The sequence below is a fragment of the Ceratosolen solmsi genome, unplaced genomic scaffold (assembly GCF_000503995.2).
Source record: "Ceratosolen solmsi marchali unplaced genomic scaffold, CerSol_1.0 scaffold47, whole genome shotgun sequence".
NCBI classification, from domain to species: Eukaryota; Metazoa; Arthropoda; class Insecta; order Hymenoptera; family Agaonidae; genus Ceratosolen; species Ceratosolen solmsi.
In genome coordinates, this window is record NW_011948419.1 from 3,262,404 (window position 1) to 3,279,491 (window position 17,088).

The 17,088-nt window shown below is 28.5% G+C and overlaps 1 protein-coding gene and 1 long non-coding RNA gene across 2 annotated transcripts in view; both read right to left on the reverse strand.

Moving 5' to 3' along the window:
• sxc (O-linked N-acetylglucosamine (GlcNAc) transferase sxc) overlaps positions 1–17,088 on the reverse strand; it is a 79,261-nt gene that overhangs the window by 37,369 nt on the left and 24,804 nt on the right. The window contains exon 5 of the mRNA XM_011497473.1: positions 11,095–11,291. Within this exon, the coding sequence (XP_011495775.1) occupies positions 11,095–11,291 (197 nt within the window). The remainder of the gene's footprint in view (positions 1–11,094; positions 11,292–17,088) is intronic.
• LOC105360542 (uncharacterized) lies at positions 13,228–15,013 on the reverse strand. The gene is made up of 3 exons (XR_912805.1): positions 14,732–15,013; positions 13,906–13,971; positions 13,228–13,814 (listed from the first exon to the last, which is right to left on the reverse strand). It is a non-coding gene; the product is annotated as an uncharacterized LOC105360542 (long non-coding RNA).

Genomic DNA, 17,088 nt, shown 5'->3' on the forward strand with positions numbered 1-17,088 from the left:
TCAAATGTTCTCTTTACGTGTAATTACTGTTGCCGCGAGATAATATATTCCCGTAATCCAAAATCTGTGAGATGCGTATCGGTGTGCAAGCATTATTTACTTTTCCTATCTGTTTGATGATAGTCAATGACTTTGATATAATGCAAAATATTAAATGATAAATTGCGTTGTTTAAAATAAGACAAATATTATGTTAATAACAATGAAGATATCTGAAAGAATGCATATATATGTTTCTGTTAGTGCGATCCCTTTACATCTCAACAGAAAATTCATTTAATGAAAATCTTAATAAATGTACCTAGTTGTTGCCTCAAGCTACCAAATTTATTTATTACGATAATCATAGATTTTAATAAATTGCAATTTAATAAATACAAAAGATCTATTTACTTTCTTAAATGAGACAATAAATACGAAAATAAAATTAATAGAATGTCGCTTATTAGTCCGAAATTTACCAAACGAATTTGCTAATATTAAAGTAATTTACAATGTTTAGACTTTTGAATGCCTTTTTCAGTTAAGTTTTTAATACCTTTTTAAGGACATTAATGCAAGTATCCTATTTTTTATTCTCTTTTACATCGTCGAAATACCTTTCGCGACATTAAGTTAATTATATGAATAATTTTGTTACAACAAATTTTAAAGAATTCAGATTTTACGATGAAAATTCAACTTATAAAAAATTAGTTTTCTTTTTTATAATATCAAATTTCGTACTTTTTTCTAATTCTAATTAATTACTTGACGTGCACTTCTTGCTTGCTACGTAAAATTATAATATCATATTTAATTCTCAGAAACTTTAATTGCTAAAATTGCCACATTAATGTTTAACAACTATAATAGTTAATCTTCTTTTTTGTCCCTACATTTTTGCCTACAAGTGTTACGGTAAAATGTGAAATTTACACATCTGATAAAGTAATAAACAAAACACATTATGTTTGAAAGTCGTGAAAAAGTATATAATGCACATAAAAGCGTAATAATTATCAACTTTTGCTTTGAGCTTCAAATTAGTTCTCCACACATGACTCAATCAATTTCTGATTGAATCTTATGAAAATAGATCAATAAATTTCATGTAGCATTAATAATCTATTAGTAAAGTATTTTTAATAATAAAGTATAATTAATCAGATATTCTTCTAAATTTAGGAAAGATTCCTGGATAATGAACTGTTTACTGAATACTTTTTGCCTATAAACAGCAGTAATGTAGAATTCAAACAAAAATTTTTAACAACAAAAAATCACTTTCCCCTACTTATATCAATCGTACTTTTAAATACAACTTTTAAAAAACATAAAATAGCTAAAAACTTTCTAAAGTCTTTGCGGCAATTTATAATTTATTTTTATTAAATGAAATCGTATGAATAGATAATTTTATTACGTATAATTAGACAGAACCGGATTATCCAATATTATAAGATTAATTACACGAAAAAGAGAAACTTAAACTTTTTCTCGGTTTAGCACACGGATAATTCTTGAGTGAGCGACTCAAATTCATTTATAATCCATATAATGTATTTTAATGTCAAAACATACGTTGTAAATTAATAACTTTGCGATTTAATGATCTAAGCATTGAAACAATTATATAACGAATTGATAAACTTAAACGAAGATCCAAATGGACCGATATGCTGAAACACTTAATAAAACATAGATTCTTTTGACTTTAAAAATAAATGTCTTTTATAATTATCTCCCGTAGAACGCCTCATTATTAGTATGTATGTACTTGATATAAAGAGAAACAATGTAAAAAAAATAACGCAGTACACTTTGAACTAATTAATAATACTAATGTGCAATACTACTGGGGATGACAGTTGTAATTTGAAATCTTCTATTTTCGATACTCTTAATCCAATAATCACCTTGAATGGATTATGATGAAGTTCGTTACGAGCGTACGTACTACAGGTATGAAATTTTTATTCCATTTCTCTCGACGTCAATTTAGTCTCGCCGTGTACGATAATCAAACGCACATATATCAGTGAAGAGGTCCAACATTGTATGTGTAGGATAAATTAATGGAGCATCGATAACGCGCCACTGGGTTTGTCAACCTACCTAGGATGAATGCGTTATTCGCGATCCATATCATCTTACTCTCACATCGGAAAAACTATAGAAAGACAAAGAAGATGAAGAACAAGAAGAAGAAGAAGAAGAAGAAGAAGAAGAAGAAGAAACTGATTGTACAAAATCTTCTTAATCGCGCCTATTTCGAGGTACGATGAGACGTTATCGGGAATTTTAGCTGAAAGAGATTTAAAATTCGTCGTACGTAAAGATAAAAAGTAGGCGTATTGGCTGCAAGGTTGCGGGATTTCCTAAAAAGTGTCTACGCACACGCGTACATGAGCATTGCTGCTCCTAACGTAGATGTGATTCGGCGACGAATCAATAAGTGCCTTTAAGGGGCGGCACGGCATAGGGCGAGAGGGAATAGCTCCAAGAACCTGGAAGAGGGTGGACAGATCGTATTATATTGCTGTGGGAGTCGATGGGAGGATGCGCGCGATTTATACGGAGGGAAGAATGTTTAATTTTGGAGACTCTGAAAACGACTTACGTGCCCTGGCGGACAGCGATTTAAAACGATTTACGTGCGTTAATGTACCTCTGCCTCTGCCTCTGCCTCTGCCTCTGCCTCTGCCTCTGCTCTATTGTCGCTTCATAATTAATAATAAAAGCAGCAGAAGTTCCCAGTAGTGTCGTTAATTTTATAGATCATTAGAGCAATAATTAATAGCCTCAGATATTAATCTGTCATGTGGGCGAAAGGTTTAGCTTGCAAAATCGATACCTCTAAGCCCGTGTAATTTACCATTCCAGAGTCGTTCGATAACAGTTATTCTAGATAGCTCCAAGGCACAGTAATTGTTTCGACGGGCCAAGTTTTCGTTGTGCCATTGATAATGTAAACGCGCAAGGATAGAGAAAATTTAATACGAGCCAATCACAAAGCCAATCAAGAAGAATGATTCATAAACTCAATCCAACTATTAATTGTGATTAAATAGCTGTTGGAATAAAACGGGAAATTGAAGGTGGATTTTAATTTAAAACAATAATAATTATGTAACTAACTGCAGCATCAAAATAATTCACTTTTACGGATTGCACATTTTTTATATCATTCGTAAAGTTTCTTATCCGAAAGACGTTACTACCAAAATTGCGAAATATTTCGAAGATTAAGAATAACTTGATCGGTACATTATTCATATTATAAAAAAAAAAAAATTTTTTTAATCCGGGTATATTGAAATATTGATGATTAGCATTTGGTTATTCGTTCAAAACTTTTACACCCGGAATTCGAAATGTTCGGAATTCGAACAAAAATTCTAATACACAAACTTTTTGAAACTTTCGTACTTTTTACAACTTTCAGTATTTATCAATTGTTTTGAAAATTTTTTTTATCGCCTATCGCTAATTATTTTGAACTTTAAAATCATGAACACCTACGGTAAAGTCACATTTCATAGAAATATTTCACACGAATATTAAAGAATATTCAAGGAATTTCTTCACTCGCAGCTGCTTTAAATCCTAATATTTCATTATGATTTTATAAACAAATAATTTTACGCTTAATTTGATTTAATTAGCTTAACTTCATGGGCAACAAACATGAAAAATAAACAAAGACGATTCATAAAGTTCGAAAAGCTTGTGAGACCAAAAGACGAATTAATGTTACGAATTCATTGAATAGAGCTATAAATTAATTGAGATAATCCGATATGAACTAACAACGTTAATTTCTAATATATAGATAAATGTTTCAACTTACGGAAAATAATTACATTCGACGTGTAAGGAATTATAAATATTTTTTTTTTGAAAAGATCAAATGCTATAATTATTTTTATAAGATGAGAAGCGAACTTCAATATAAATAAAAAATCTTAAAATTTCTTTTGAATATAAAAAAAAAGGCTTTAATGTCGCTAAAAGCATTTGATTGAAAAAAAGAATAAAACGAACGATTACTTGATTCACAAAATACCTAAGATTGCCTAAGATTATGTACATTAAGATTTATTATCTAAATAAGATTATTAAATAGATAAGATCATTTCCGCAAATTGGCGTTACTTTATAACAATTCATAATATGCAATGCATTACAATTTAAAGAAAATAGCATTTAAATATCCTATTAATTAGTCAAATTGTGCATTGCAACGAATCAATTTGTTCGAAACAAAGATTCTTACATTCTTTTATTCGTATAATAAAAAGCTGAAATATTAGATGACTCTGGTGACAAATAGCAGACGTGAAGATCCCGATCTCTGAAACATATTTCATCTGTACTTTCTTGAAATATCCGAATCCGCTGTGAAAGCTAGAGATTCCACAGGATTTTATGAAATCCTGATACAGAAAGGTTGCCTTTATCTGTATTACTCCAATCCTATATTGAGAGAAATAAGTTTGAAAATTGATTTTTACGCTTTTTGTTTCCAAAATTATGTGCAGTTACCACCATTAGTTCCATGTCGTTAGGTAATTTTACGAAAATTAATTTATACACGAGCTCACAAGAATTATTTCTTAATGTAAGATTCTAAATTTAAAATCCTTTCAAAAATTTATAGTACTGTTTTCAAGATTTCTATCATTAATAAAGTACATTTTACGAATATTTGAAAAAATTTTTTATTGACATCCTGACGGTAAATATCAAAACCCAATTAAAAGCTTTTTATAAACAAATTTTAACGTCATATACACGTATAAGTTTTGATATAGTGATAGTCGATTGTTCGTCCTTAAAGAGTAAATTTAATGTTATCGCAAAATGTTATAAAAAACGGATTGCGTCCACTAACGCCAACAAAATTTATTCCTTGCGATAATAATGGTAAATTATGCAAAGAAAGAAAGCTTTTTGCTAAAATTTTTGTTCACTCTTCAAATCATTCATTCTATAAATAATAATCGATCGTTCTATTTATTACTGTGTACGTATTGAAATATCTTCATTCTGAAAAATGTAAAGGGAAGATTTGTATCTTCAGTATACAAATTTGTAATTAACTAATCAAACATTACGTATCCATTGGGCATTCGTTTCGCAACACTTCGGTTCAGTTAAGTTTTTAATATCTATTATGCATTAATAAAATTTAATAATCTTATTGGCGCATTGCTATTAAGACCTGCCTTTTCATGTCTCTGCATTAAAAATTAAATATTTAAACGTACAGACATTAGCCAAATAGATAAAAAATGAAAATAAACGAAAAAATGAGGGAAAAACAAAAGCAAGTGAATTTCTTCTATAAGTATCTTGCAGGAACTTAAAAGGCAATAAAACAATAATACGGCGCCAAGTCTCTCTAATGACGTGCGCAATATCTGTAAAAACATCTATTTTTATACTCCCAAGCGCTGTATCTTAATAATGTTTAAGAGAAACTATTATAAACGCTATTATAAACTAAATGAGAAAAATCATATGCAAACAGACGTTTTTACATATTATTTCATTATTAATCGAAATCAAGTATAGTGAAATATCATCGTAACTTTCTCAAAATTTTACATTTATGAACGAATAAATTGGAATTTCTATGCTAAATATTTATTAGCGATGGTTTTCATGGGTAGAACAGAATTTTATTCTATTGGGCCGTGTTATTTGTTAAAATTTTTTTTTTTTTTTTTTTTGTTTCAACGGAACATTGAATTTACTACTACATTATATACGTATTATTTTAATTGGTGCTTTTATTGCAAAATTTCTTAAAAAATTAAGTTTACTTTGTTAAGAAAAACAATCAAAAAGTGAAGATAAAATTTTTCTCATAAAACAAAGGAGATGAAGAAAATGCTATTTTAAAAAACTTGTTCGATAATTAATTTGTTTAATTATGTATGTCGTCAATGCTTCGATACCAATTAAATAATGACACAAAGTGAGCTTTAATATGTAAATTAATTTAATCTAAACAACGACAATAAAATATTCTAAAATTCTCACAAGATATTTAACGATCGTTTACCTTGTCGAAACAAGGATGATGTAAAATTCACATGTAAACACATTTTGAGATAATAAAATTTAAATTGAAGTCAGATTAGATAGAATTAGTCAAATTAGAATTGAATAACTTTTTGTAATAGTAATAATAACATGACATTCATCGACTATTTGATTTAATATTTGTAAAAAAAAAAAGAAAAAGAAAGTAATTTCACGCAATTTAGCAAAATAATACATTTGAAATTAAAATTTGATAATAAATGCGAGTTATTAAACTTTAAATGGATGAATTTTTAATTAAAAGTAGAAATTTTTGCAATTATTATCAAATTATAAACAATTAAATGTAAAATCAACATTTTGTAATTGATTATAATTAATATTTTATTCACTTAACGAACAATAAAAAGGAGCATTTAAATAAAAAACCTGCATTTATTAACAAGTAATAAGATAAAGTTTGTTTGTAAACTTAGATTGTAGGCAATTGTTTAATCATTGCTATAAAAACAATGTTTAAGACAATTATCTTATTGGTATATAGTAAAATAAATAATAAATCCAACAGTTGTGGAAAATCCATGAAATATCCACTGATTTCTTTATACGCAAATGACACTTGTCCTCTTTATCTATCGTGCCGGTATTCGTGAAAATAAGAAAGCAAGATTGGCTTATACGATAAACAAACTATTATATGTTTCATATTAACTTTTAATGTTAGACCATGAAAATGTAAATAAATTCCTTTTAAGAAAAAGAATGACAATTTATGTAGTGGTTAGAAAATTCTGATATACATACGTTGATTATTCTTTTATTCAATTTCATGTTTCAAAATATCATTTGACATTTCTTATTTTATTTTATCGATTGTATTGGACGTTATGCAAATTAAAATATAAATAATATCTGTAGATAAATTAAAACACTTTAACTAGAATAAAACAATATTGATAAATTTTTTTCATTATTTTCAAAGTTATTTTTATGCTTTATGTTTGTGATGAAAAAGTGTAAAAATTTTAAATTGTATAATAAATTAATGTAAATTAGATTATTGTATTAATGCACAATTTAACCCGAAAAAATAACAAAGTAATTAAAAAAACTAATTATATTTTTAATTTATTCAATTAATTTCAAAAGTTTTAAGTTTAATCCCGATATCCTATCAAGTTATTATTTAAATATACAATAATTATCAACATAAAAATTGAAATTTGTGCTAGCCCATACAACTAATAATATTTTGTAATCAACGTTATCCCAATTTAGTTTTTTCTGGACTGAAAATTCTCTTGAAATTAGAAATAAGTTTAAAATACTGAAATCAAAAGCAGTATTCGCTCAAATTAGTTATTTGTTTGAGCAATGACAGTAGATAAATTTAGTAATAAATCACGCGAAATCAAACAAATTTTTATTTTTAAGAAATATAATCTAATTGTTTAATAGAAAATTAAAATTTTAAATAATAAAATTAAACATATTTAATAACGGAACTTTCTCTTTTTCAAACAGTAATTTTTTTTATATTTTATATTATAACTTTTTTTAATTTCATTATTAACCCTCTTGAATTTTATAAAATAACAAACATTTTTTGTACATATATAGTTATATGTATATAAATCTTCCCAATAATTTATCTTTCATAAAACATAAAATAAAAAAGTTTTTAATATTTTATATTAAGAGTAAAAAGAAAAAATTTATTAAATAGTATATAATATTATATGACAGTAAAGCTTATTGAAAAAATGAATTGAATAATAAAAAATTTGAATTTGAGATTACGAACTGTCATATGTGAGATAAAATTTAAAGTAGAAGTTTCTTTATTATAGTTAATTCAATATTTTTAATTTATCTAATAATTGTCTGTAAATAAAATGAGCATCTAAAAGTAGATTATTTAACAATTTATAAAGTTCTATATCACAATGAATAAGAAGTTTATTTAAAAAATCCCTGTATTGAGATTAATAAACTATTGAATTTTGTAATCCAATTTTTTTTTTGCCTATTTACAAATGAAATTTTTATCAAAATCCATTGAATGAGTGGCATACGTACGTACATAATTAAAAAATATGTAAAAAAATGTATATGCTCCATTAATGAAAAGTATAATACTTTTTACTCTTGGTATTAGCATCAGTAATAATCGTACTTACTTCTCGGCAACTACTAAAAATTGCCTGTATTTAAAAACAAACAAACAAAAAACAAAACAAAAAAAAAACAAAAAAAAACAAAAAAAAAAACAAAAAAAACCGTGCGGAGGATGTAAAATAGCAGTAATAATCAAAAATAAAAGATCTTCAACTTCCATCCTAAAAATTCCAACGCATCGTTTACGAAAAATACTCTAATCGTACTTTCTAGTGATGTGTAAGAAAGATATAATGTGTTCATATCGACATATGCGGATGAACTGGGACAGTAAAACAGTAAGTTACCAGAATTCAATAATGAATGCATATGTTTGGTTGCCAATATCATTTTACAACACGTACAAGGATAAAAATTAGAAAAAATGAAAATATCCTTAGCTAACTAAAATGGCTATGAATAAATATATAACACACATTATTTATAGCGCTTTTGTCCTTTGTAAATAAGGATAAATATTATATTTAACTCCAGACAAATATAGCAAAAGTGGTTGGGTATTTAGAATGAGCTACGATACTTTGCCTATGAATTCAAATAAATATGAAAGTAAGTAGCTTAATATTTATAAATCTTTAAAAAATCATCTATTTTCAGGTGTTGCTAAAAATTTTCTTTAAAAGAAAATTCTATTAAAAAGTAAATATCTTTAATAATGGTTGAATGTTTGGATTATTTATAAAAAAATTATGATATAATATAAGGTATTTTCCTAATTACTACTTCAATTTTCACTTTTTGTATATTATTACGTATATTACTATATAAACAGTAATTTTTTATTTTATATCTAACCTAATACGATCTATTAATATATACATATAATTTATCTAGCACTCAGCTGTTCACAAACATTAAAAGATAATATTCTTTTTTTTATATATATTTTTTATATTTATATGGAATATGAAAGTCAATATGAATATTCTTCAAACGGATCGTGTAGCATATTATTTTACAATTTGATAAATCATAGAGAAAATTTTATCTTGGCTAAATTTTGACTAAAAATAATGTAATTTAAAAACATTTCGGCTATATCCATGTTTATTATAATTTAGAAAAAAGATTCTAGTAAACGAGCACAATGTCACGACAAATATGTTGCAATTTACTAAAGAGCAAAAGAAGATGATTGACTTAAGTTTACCACGAAGCTCGCGTGGATGTGCCAGAAACTAAAACCTCCTAACTGTCAGGACACCAATCCGAATCCGAGGATAGACGAGATTAAATGTTAAGGAAGTGCCACCAACTGTGCGTGAAACGTAGTATTTTCATGTAGGCTAATGACTATAAATGCGGTAATAAAATTTTAGTTCGGAAGGGAGTTTCGCGACTTTCAATACACAAGATATATATTCCAGACATATTAAAGCTGAATTCCTCTTTTTCACGTTTTATGTTAACAATGTAAGCACAAAGTCACCTACCTTATGAAAAAAATTTGCTCATTTTTAACGCTTGAGAACCATCACAACCAACACGTTCCACAAACACATCATACCATCGCAACTATTCATTACGACTACATATAGCGTCGATTGCCTATGCGCTATATATCATTAGAATCGGCGTAACATCTAGTTTTCTCATCAACATATTTATACATCATCAACGTTAGGTAAAAAAAAATAAACATAATTTTAAAACGTTCTATATTGATTAGATGACTTTAAAATTAATAAACCATATAATTATAGATTAGGATACAAATAAACAAGATGTTATAAAAATATTGGCACTGCGTTATTTTAATATGGTTGAAATTTAATTAATTGTAAATCTCATTGGCATTATTGCAAATAGTTTTATAGAAAATATGAATAACAAGAAAGTCAAGATATTCAAGAAAACAAGCAATACAATATTCCTTTTATGATACCTTATTTCTAGAGTAATTTTTATTAAAATTTTTACAAGATTTTATTACCTTGTATTGAAACAATACTACATCAAACAATATTGTATGTATGTGCTTTATGAATGGTGTTCCTACAAAATTTTCTTTGGCACTGGAGGCTTTGTTTGTATTGCAACTAATAAAAAATATTTCGAGATCGCGAATGCTTAATAAATTCAAATTGTATTTTTAAATTCGTGTAATATTTATACTACACGAATAACAGCACAGGAGTAAGTAAATAAACAATGACGTAATAAAAGAATATGCATGATTGTAAGATCGATAGTGATAAATTCGAGCAAAGTATTGGTTAAATGGAATAAACTTGTAAATAAAATAGATAGAGCGGAAAAGTGCAAATAAAAAGTTTATTTGGCGGCTAATATTAAATTACAACTGATTCGGAAAGCAGAAACATTCATTTACAAATAATGATGAAAAGGAGTGCTCCTTTTTATTATCGATTTAAATTAAATGAAAAGTTCTTTAAGGTATTTTTAAGTTTCCATAATAAAACGGTTTCTTTTTACCAAATTTGCTTCGAGCTCTAAACTCACATAACAACTGATCTTTTACACTTTAACAATGAAAATCTTATTTGACTGACATTAAAAGTAGCTTAATTTGTATTTGGATTGGCATTTAAAAATTTCAATTAAAATTCAATGAACATTTCACGTTTAAATACATTAGTCAGTATTCTGTCGCGTAATTGAATGGAATCACATGGGAATCCGAATTTGATAATGATTAAAACTACTTAATTAAATTACTCAATTATGTGCAGCCAAAAAGCTTAAAAAAATATCCTGTAATGACAAATCGAATCATTGTCGTGCCATCCGATCTGTTTGTACTTATCTCAGAAACTTATTATATATACTTTTCCGTTTGGAGTACGTGCAAGTGCATATCAACTGACTTGCCCTACTACCTGCCACAGTTTCATTTTCCAACATAAAGAAATAAAGACTCACCTGTCGAATATACGGGCCTCCTTGAGGACGTTGCCGAGATTAATGTAGGCATCAAGGAAGTTCGGGTCGAGAGCAACCGCCTTCTCGAAATGGTGAATGGCCAGCCATATTTCGCCCTGGGCATTGAAGACGCAGCCGAGGTTGCTCCAGGCGACCGCGAAGTCCGGGCGCGTCTCGATGGCCTTCAAGTAGCAGGCCTGCACGTGTATTCATGTGCGCCAGAAATAGAGAGAAAAAAAAGCACAATATCGTCCTGGTAAGTCGAGGTACTTTAATAACTCCTGTCGTCTTTATAGCAAAAGCTATCAAATATACGTCTTTTATTTACGTATGCATATATACGTATTTATGTATATATGTGTATATATATATATATATATATATATATATATATATATATATATATATATATATATATACATATACGTACACACGCATTGGCATATACGTACACATCATACGTCGCTCACTTTCATTCAACAGAAACACATTCGTCTGCTTTTTAATAATTATTCACATTTTCTTTTTTATTTTTGCATATCCCATTCGTGCGTTTAGATAATACTAAAAATTTTATATACGAAGAAAAAAACAAAGCGCCAACTTCGACTTCTCTTTCCCAATTATTCTTATTCGGTTTCGCCGATGTACTCGTGCATATTTCATTACATGCTTTCTCTACATAGTTGCGGCTTCTCGAGCATCGTTACAAAATAAAAAATTTGCAAATTCATCGCACACATGCTTGTCAGTCAAGTATAAAAACAATGTATATTATGTATGCAAGTGTCACGAGCACGTGAGCGAATTTTCTCTGAAAAAGCTTCTTTGGGATTCGAGGCAATCTGGGCGATTTATGTCATATCGTGGAAAAAAGTAATTGTATGTAGCGATAAAAAGCTTGCAATTTAAATTAAATTCAAAATAAATTTGTTGCATTTAATAATCATTGCAATTACGATTTTGAAAGAATTAATCTAATTAATTGATTAATGATATTCATTCAATGTTATCAATTTAATGAGGAGGTTATCTATTTTTTTTTTATTTTTTTCAAATAAAAAGTTTTAAATTTCTATACAAGGTCAAAATAATCTTTTAATTTATAATTCCGATTGAATTTTTTACGTTATTGTGAGATATTTAAATCAAATAACATAAGAATTCAGGTTTATGCAAAGCAGTTCCAATAGGTATAAAATTCAATTGCAACTAGAATTTTATTTTTCGTCAAACGATAATATCCTCAAACGCGTCTTATTAGCGCAACCAATTATTTTTCTCCGCGAACAGGAAACAAGAACGAAAAAGAGACTGAAAAAGTTTAGAAGAACGAGGAAGTAATAAATTGACAGAAATAGATGCAAAGAGTGAGAAAGAGAGAGTGTGTGTGTGCGTGCGTGCGTGTGTGTGTGTGTGAGAGAGAGAGAGAGAGAGAGAGAGAGAAAATTATAAAAATATATAGAGATAAGTATAGAGACTGAGAAAAGTAGGTAGGTTGATATATAGATAGATAGATAGATAGATAGATATAGAGTAGAGAGAAAGAGAGAGAAAGAGAGAGAGAGAGAGAGAAATAAAAGGAAATTTTTTTTATTTTTTTTTTATTAGTTTAAAAGAATAAAATAGAGAAAAATGCACAGTCATTTTTTGCTGTCGCTGTGGCCACGAAGTTTATGTGATCGAAGAAGCCCAGGTTTCGTCGATTCCTCGTGCGTTCACAGTCGCCACGACTTTTTCGCCTATCAATTAATATTCCATAATCGTACGCTTTTATTTTTCCAATAAATTCTTGCAACTTAAATTATTTCTGTTTTACAATGTAAAATTGTATTAACGCCGGTAACAGAGATAAGTAGAGCTTCGCGTTTTTTTTTCTTTTTTTGTATCATTTATACAATAATGAAAATATCATCGTGAAAAACGCCCTCAACATTTTATACTATTTTTACGATTTTAAAAACATGAAAAATATAAAATTGTTACAATAAATAAGTATTAAATGTCAGCATTGTATTACTGAATTTGAAATATAAATCGTATTAATGCGTTAAAATTTTCCATATACATTGAATGTGTCTATAGTAAATTTTTCTTATTATCGTAAAATGATTTATTTATTGTATTGTTTGTAAATTAAATTTTCATCAAAGGAAAACAAATGCAATGCAAGCCTGTGTGTACAGAAAACGTGTAATTGTATAATCGTGTTGAGTGATCATTTTTATTGAATGTAGTATTTTCGAGATAAAATCTACCATGAAATAAGACATTGGAATGATGTTTATCTATAAGAATACTATAGACATATCATTCAACAAAAAATAATTCGAAATGTAATGACATTGAAAGAAAACAAAAGGCACGGCGACTGTGAACGCGAAGCACTCGTGAATTTCGTCAATTGGTCCAGGTTTAGAATTCTTAAAAAAGACACACAAAAATATTTCCTCTCATACTGGAACAAGTTTCGTATTTTCTGAAAAAGTCTCCATTCGTTGATAAACTCTCTTCGGAAAAGAAAAATAATGATTTGGAAAGACGGACACACGTTCTTTTATTTTATTTTCATTTTACATGTTTTATCCAATGAGAATGGATGGTATAATCTCGGGCTAAAGAACGTCACCAAAGCGCGCTGAAGCATCGATCCAAAATAACGTGGATAGTGGTCGATTATCCAGCGCGTTTGAGCCTCCATTTATTGGCAGTACACTGCTCTGTGCGAAATGATAAAATTCAATAAGAAAACTGAAAATATAAAAAATGCAGCTTAGGAAAGAACGGTGACGATCTTGAGCAGATATTTACGTGAATTTTTATAACGCGTAGGAACAAGCGGGCTGCAGTTTGTCAAAATTCAGTGTAAATCTGTACCTAAAACAGATTAAAAAAAAGGGCATTTACGGTCGGCCGGCCTCTACGTGTTAATCAGGGCATTAATTTCAACATTAATAGATGACAGTTGCGTAGTAAAAGGGAATGGTGCCAAAAATTACTCACTATACCTTAAACAAGCAATTTTTAACTTTATAATTACTTAATATTCATTAATGCATTAAAAATAGGCAAAAAGTTAGTAAGAAATAATTTCGAAACATTTGGTCTCGTCATCGTTTTAACGATACGTCAATTAAAGCCCTTAACATTGTCACGAAATAAAAAATGAAAAGAACGGATATGTAAGTACCTTCGAATGCCTTATCGCGAAACAATAAAGAAATTTTGCCCATAATTAAGCGATGCTTTTCATTCCTGTGAAAGACAATAATCGCATTGACGCGTTATTAATAAAAAAAAATATATATATATATGTATATATATATATATATATATATATATATATATATATATATATATATATATATATATTTATTTATTTATTTATTTATTGATTTATTTATGTATTTATTTGAAACAAACACTAAAGAAAATCCTTTTCACGTATGAAACAATTCTCTTTAATGTGGAAATCACAAGCTGACATATCTACAAATGTACAAGTAACCAAAATTTTAAAAGCACGATTAAAGAATCACTCTTCGTTGGCGAAGACGGGATGAACAAGGAAGGTGTCGCTGAAGACTGGAGGAGAAAAAATTAAGAGAATAGAGACCGGCCTCGGGAACTACTTTACCTTCAGAGTACCCTTCGGTAGGTTGACAGTAGGTACGGCTCGTAAGTTCTCGATTATAATTATGATCTGAGACACAGTGCTCTATTGAATAACCTCATCGCAGCGTGTGTTCGACCGGTTGGAGAAAGCGACCGTGTCTCTGTATCCGCACTTGCCCCGTTCTCCTAGAGTCGATCAATCCCGTCCACAGACAATAAGATAGTTGCGTTAATCTCTTTCTGTACTCTCTCAACACTACCACTCCACTTCAACTTTCGTTTCTTTTCTTTTTTTTTTTTTTTTTATCTTTTTTATCTTAGCTTTTTAATCAAAATATATTTGTATCTTTTTTTTGAAATACCTATGGGCACGTCAGGCTCGCATTATACAGCCAGAGGACTCGTTGGTCACTTGAGAATTTTAATATCTGTTTTATGTACTGCTCTCAATCGTGTTCGTTTAAAGCTTTGAGCTTTTTTGAAGTACTAGAAAAAGATTTAAATATTGTTAAAATGTTTTGTTTTTAAGATAGAATTCGTTCGTATCTCCTCACTCACTCCGAACCTAAATAATGATCACTTCGATAATCACTTCGATAATCCGACTCGACCGGCAATTTTTACAGAAGTAAACTACACTGGATCTTCTTTATATTCATTTCGATTGTGAATATTACATTAATTTCACGTTTAAATTGCTGCACAGAAGATTAACTTTAGATTTAGTGTTTTTGTTTGTTTGTTTGTTTGTTTGTTTTTTTTTTGTTTTTGTTTTATTTTTCTTTATTATTATTTACCGGAGTCTTACCGTACATGCACGTCTAGTCGGTATAAATAAAAAAATTATTAACGAGAATCTTAATTTTGCAAACTACTTAAAGGCTTCTTTGGTTAAAGTAATATAAGTAGATTATTTTCTTTTGTTCAACAATGACTCTCCTTTAATCGCCATATATAAATGTTATATACGCCATATATAAATGATAAAATAATTGAAAGAACAAATGGAAAAAAGACTTTAAAAAAACTAAGTTGTACATTTATGGCATGTCACGTATTTTTCTTTTACTTTTTAATAATAATAGTAATATAATAATAATAATAATAATAATAATAATAATAATAATAATAACAATGATAATAATAAGACGAAAACGAAGAAGAAATCGGAATTTAATGTCGACTGATTGCGTAAGTTTTACATTAGTTATGAAAGCATATTCAGTGTAATCTACTCCTAAAAACATTTCAATGTTTAATCGAACGAAAGCATAAGAAAAAAAAAAAGAAAAAAAAATGGCTTGTACGTTCAATGATATTTCCTAAATTAAAAATGATAACATTAAATCTGCTTTTATTACGTACATAACTTTATTTAAACCGAACTTTAAACACGAGTGGTGATACATTAAAATCTTGACTTTTCTCAATATTGAATTTGAGTTTGACTTTTAAAAACATTGTTCAGCGCGATGCAAAACTTTCAACATCATTTAGTGACACGTGTTTTCAAAAAAAAGAAAAGACTCTAACTAAATGAAAAGCTAGTGGCTGGACGGGTTTTGAAAAAAAGCACAAAGAAAAAATTTGGCATTATTGCAAGCCAGATAGTTCTTAGGAATGCCTTATAGAGTAGCAGAAAACTTCCCTTGCCACCCATTATTTATCCTAAATAAGTCGAAATACATTAATGCCCTCACGAATCGCTTATTCCAGTTGAGTGAAGCAACGTCGTCATGCATATCAATATTCAATTATACCAATCTTGATTTATAAATCCAAGAGACAAAATTCTTTTTCCTTTTTATATTATGACCATTCTTGATAATACAATTTCGTGAGCGCATCTAGTCACCAACTCCGTGACAAAGCAGACTTCTTGACTAAACGTAATCTAATTGCCCAAAGAATTGCATCTCTCGTAGTGTTTCAATTTAATATTTTTTAATAACATGAACTTTACAAAAAGAGTATTCTTCAATTCAAAATATGCTTCGATACTTAACACATTTCATTTCGATTTAAATGCAAAAAAAAAAAAAAAAACACTTTAACAGCTGTGCATTTTTTTCTTTTAATTAATCATTTGGATCGATAAAAATTGGAAGTCTTTCAAGGACTCGTAACAATGACGTACAATGTAATTTTAACAATCTTTGACATCAAAATTTACAATAGCCAAGCAGTCTCGCGCCAATTGCTCTTTAACGCATTGGACTTTGCATGAGAAAGAACTACGCTATGGGAGTAAAGGAGGAATAAGTAAAAAGGTGCTGTAAAAAAAAGTTAATAAGAAATGAAAGGATTTTAAAAGTGAACTTAAAAGCTAATAGCGCGCGCGGCCGATCCTATTCGCACATACATTTCAAAATCAAAAGT